The sequence below is a fragment of the Phalangium opilio genome, unplaced genomic scaffold, assembly GCF_054372755.1.
Source record: "Phalangium opilio isolate 3A_F unplaced genomic scaffold, DU_Popi_V2 ptg000209l_1, whole genome shotgun sequence".
NCBI classification, from domain to species: domain Eukaryota; kingdom Metazoa; phylum Arthropoda; class Arachnida; order Opiliones; family Phalangiidae; genus Phalangium; species Phalangium opilio.
Window position 1 is genome coordinate 19322358 of NW_028324217.1, and position 3531 is coordinate 19325888.

The 3531-nt window shown below is 39.8% G+C and overlaps 1 protein-coding gene across 1 annotated transcript; it reads right to left on the reverse strand.

Moving 5' to 3' along the window:
• Positions 1 to 431: 431 nt before the first annotated feature.
• Positions 432 to 3247, reverse strand: LOC149621090 (ATP-binding cassette sub-family C member 1-like). Its single transcript, XM_089854692.1, has 4 exons — positions 3217 to 3247; positions 1091 to 1363; positions 613 to 1039; positions 432 to 543 (listed from the first exon to the last, which is right to left on the reverse strand). The coding sequence occupies exons 1-4, from the start codon at positions 3245 to 3247 to the stop codon at positions 432 to 434; spliced, it is 843 nt and encodes a 280-aa protein (XP_089710818.1).
• Between the last annotated feature and the right edge of the window lie 284 nt (positions 3248 to 3531).

A 3531-nucleotide genomic window follows, 5' to 3' on the forward strand; every position in this document is an offset into this window, starting at 1 on the left:
CCGCCAGTTTAAAACCCCAGGAAAGCGACATCTAGCGCCATTTGCGAAATACTAACTGCCACCCCCTTTTTTTCGTATTGCATGGCCTAGTATTTGAGATGGCAGTGACATGAACGTTTTCGCGGAAGTGTTAGTAGGAAAACTGGTCCTTATGCGATTCGTCAGCTTTTTTGTTCTGTTGTGACGAAACGTCCGTAACTATGAAAGCTATAACTTTAATGGTTAAAATGAAGATGATCTTGAAAACATTGACCATCCAGGCTTTTATTCTCTCTAGCGACTCAAATTCTGTTACTTCTATTTGCCATTGCTGCAACACATCCGTTTGTGACTTGAATGAGCTTTGTTTCGCAATTTTTTGGATTGATAAGGTTATTGGTTAGACAAGTAATTTATAAATCATTGATTATAATGGTTGAAATAAAGGTGATCTAGAGTATATTGGCATCTTTGGCTAAATCGTAGAACATTGATTGCTCATTCTTTAAGAGGGCATGTGGAGAGTCGAATTCCGTAATTCGACCCTGATCGAGAACCATAACCCTATGAAAAGTTAAATGACGATAAATTAGTCAACAATTTTAAGCCTATCTTATACGTAGTTAATCTAACTTGCCGTAGTCCATGATGGTGTTTATTCTGTGCGCGATAGTGATGATCGTAGAGTTGGCAAATTCCTTCTTGACGGTCTCTTGAATGAGATCGTCGGTGTCCATGTCGACAGAGGCCGTCGCTTCGTCCAAGATCAGAATCTTGGTGTTCCTCAACAAGGCGCGAGCCAAGCAGACCAACTGACGCTGACTGACGCTCAGATTATGTCCTCCTTCGGCCACGGGGTGATCTAGGCCTTGCTCTAGTGACGCCACAAAGGATTTCAGGTGCGAGTGTTCCAGGGCTGCCCACAGTCGCTGATCGTCTAGTTGATCGAAGGGATCTAGGTTGAGTCTGAGCCTTCCCGAGAAGAGGACGGGCTCTTGAGGGATGATGGTGAGCCGCGATCTCAAATTGGACAATCCCAATCCCTCCACTTTCACACCGTCTATGACGATCATATCATCCATCGATTCTAGCTTCCAAAGGGCTGGATTACAGGAGCTCGCCACAACTCCCAGATCGATGAGACGGAAGAGTGCCAGCGTCAGAGACGACTTTCTCGCGCCTGTCCGACCCACTACGCCCACCTTCTCTCCAGCTTCGATCCTGACATCGATGTCTTTCAATACCAAATCTAACCCTTCCCGGTATCTGGTGCTGTAGTCCTGGAATATGATTTGTCCTCGTTGAGGCCAGTCAGCTGGTGGTGGAGATTCTGGTTTCTCCCACTGGGCTTCGGACTTCAAACGGCAGTATTCGTCAACTCTTTCTATGGATAGGGACCGTCCATAAACTACGTCACACTCTTATGGGGGGGAGGGGGTTTATAAATATGTGACGGTCCGTGACAAGGGGGAGGGAGGGGTTCTTCTATGCGTGACGTCACATTTAGCATTGATTTTGTTACGAAGTCAGTAAGAGGCCGATTGGCTCTCTTATGTTATAGAAGAGGGAAAGACAACATTCCATAGTCCACCGTTACAATAATTTACCAAAATTGTTATTCCATCATCGCTTAGATAGTAGAAAATTTAAGCAATTTTCTACTATTTACACCTTGTATAGCGTATTTAAAATAAACAGCGTAAACTCTCTTATGTCTCTGTTTATTCGCCCCTATTATTTTTGAGGATGAATCAAATCCCCCTGCCGATTGAAATGGTTTCGATTCTTTGGGAAATTTTCGAAATCTCAAGCTCGATTAATCTGTTTTCGGTGACTGTGTCGAAACCGAAAAAGTGTGCCCCTTTAACTAAGCTTTATGGAACATTTTTGAAGCTTATAAAAAGCACATCCAGACATTAAAATTCTAAAGGTCAATCAGAGGGAAAAAGCTTAAAACGGAAGAGAACTTTGAATTTTCAGCCGAGCAAAATATTTCTGCGAGAGCGGCATATCACTTAAGAAATTAATCAAATTAAATTTGTAAATTAAGACAAATCATAGTGCATAGGGGGGGGGGTTAAAGAAATGTGACGTGGTTTTTAGGGGAGGGGTCTGAGAAAAGCGTGACGAAGCGTGATCTGGGGGGACGGGGGGGTCAGAAAATGCTTTTTTTCGCGTGACGTAGTTTATGGACGGTCCCATACGACATTTGATTCCAAACAAGTAACGTTAGCGATAAACAATTTGATCGCATGTAGAAGCTGCGAGATCAAAATATTAAATCAGTACTTAATATATAATATTTCCATATGACAGAAGAGCCTGCACAATTTATTTTCAAAATTTAGGGGTAATTTTAATTAGCCAATTAGATAAATAATATAAGCCACGATAACGACTTGAATTTAAGGGAAATGGTATATCATCAAAAGTATATTAAACAAAAGGTTTTGAAGGTCATACCAAAAATACATAACATTTTCATGATATACTGTATATATACATCTTTGTATGAAAATATTGTATATTTTTGGTCTTACCCGTTTCCCCAATATCCTATCCCCTTTCAGTCGTCGAGTCACGGGATATGGATACAATTAAGATAACTTGGCCTATTTACTATACCCACAGTTTCTAGTGTTTTCATTACTTTTTGCGTCTAATAATTAAGATGTTTGAAGTCACGGGATTTTAGTCTTTTTATCTGTAATTGATGAAAAAAGATTCGATCACTCCGGACTGCGTTCGATCACCGAAAATTTAATAAAATCGACCCAATAAAACCCTACGTGTTGCTATACTTTTGTAGAAGCGGTCTTCGACTAAAGTTCACGAATTTAAATCTCGTATGAAGGAAAACTTTCTCAAATCTCAATGAATTGGGCCGTGACCAGGTTCTTTTTCAAGTCCTACATTTTCCAGAGCTTTCTCACTAACAAAGGAGTAGCATATATATTTATCGAGCAATCGGCATTACAATTGCTTAAAGACCTAAATTGATTCTTTGAGATTCATGTTTAAAAGCATCGTTAACAAGTATCAAACTCTAAAAAGGGTTTGTCAAGGGCACGTTATGAAACTGCTATTAAACGTATTCTGCAATAATGTTGAAGAATGGTTTCCAGTTTAGGTTCTATTCTTTATGAAAAAAACAAACAAGAATAGCGGCATTATAGGTGTACCTAACCTAAAATTACATCATCGCTAAACTTTTTCTTCGCGCTTCGCTATATTAACCTCTTATTCTATCCCCTGTATTCAACTCCATCTCAATATACCTGTTATGTAAATGTATGATAGTTCATATCCTTATGATAGTTCATATCCTCCTCGCTAGGTGACGCTAGTGCATTAGGCCTAACGTAGGAGGAGATCAATAAAGCAGATCAAATATGGCACCCGAGCTATGAAGTTGTTGTTACTCTTCTCTCGTTAATAATCATTTAATTAGTTGTTTATAATTAACCTAATTATAAACCAAACAAAAATTTAACATGGTGTCAGAAGGCCGCACGACTCTCCACGCATAATTGTTTCTCGTCTGTCAGTATC

What these genes read in the sequence shown, in the direction of transcription:
- LOC149621090 (XM_089854692.1), bottom strand. Translation starts at nt 3,247, where the DNA reads ATGGAGTTGAATACAGGGGATAGAATAAGAG. An exon ending in TACAGGGGATAGAATAAGAG is followed by an intron (nt 1,364 to 3,216) that starts GTTAATATAGCG and finishes CCCTATCCATAG; the next exon opens with AAAGAGTTGACGAATACTGC. An exon ending in ACCATCATGGACTACGGCAA is followed by an intron (nt 544 to 612) that starts GTTAGATTAACT and finishes AACTTTTCATAG; the next exon opens with GGTTATGGTTCTCGATCAGG.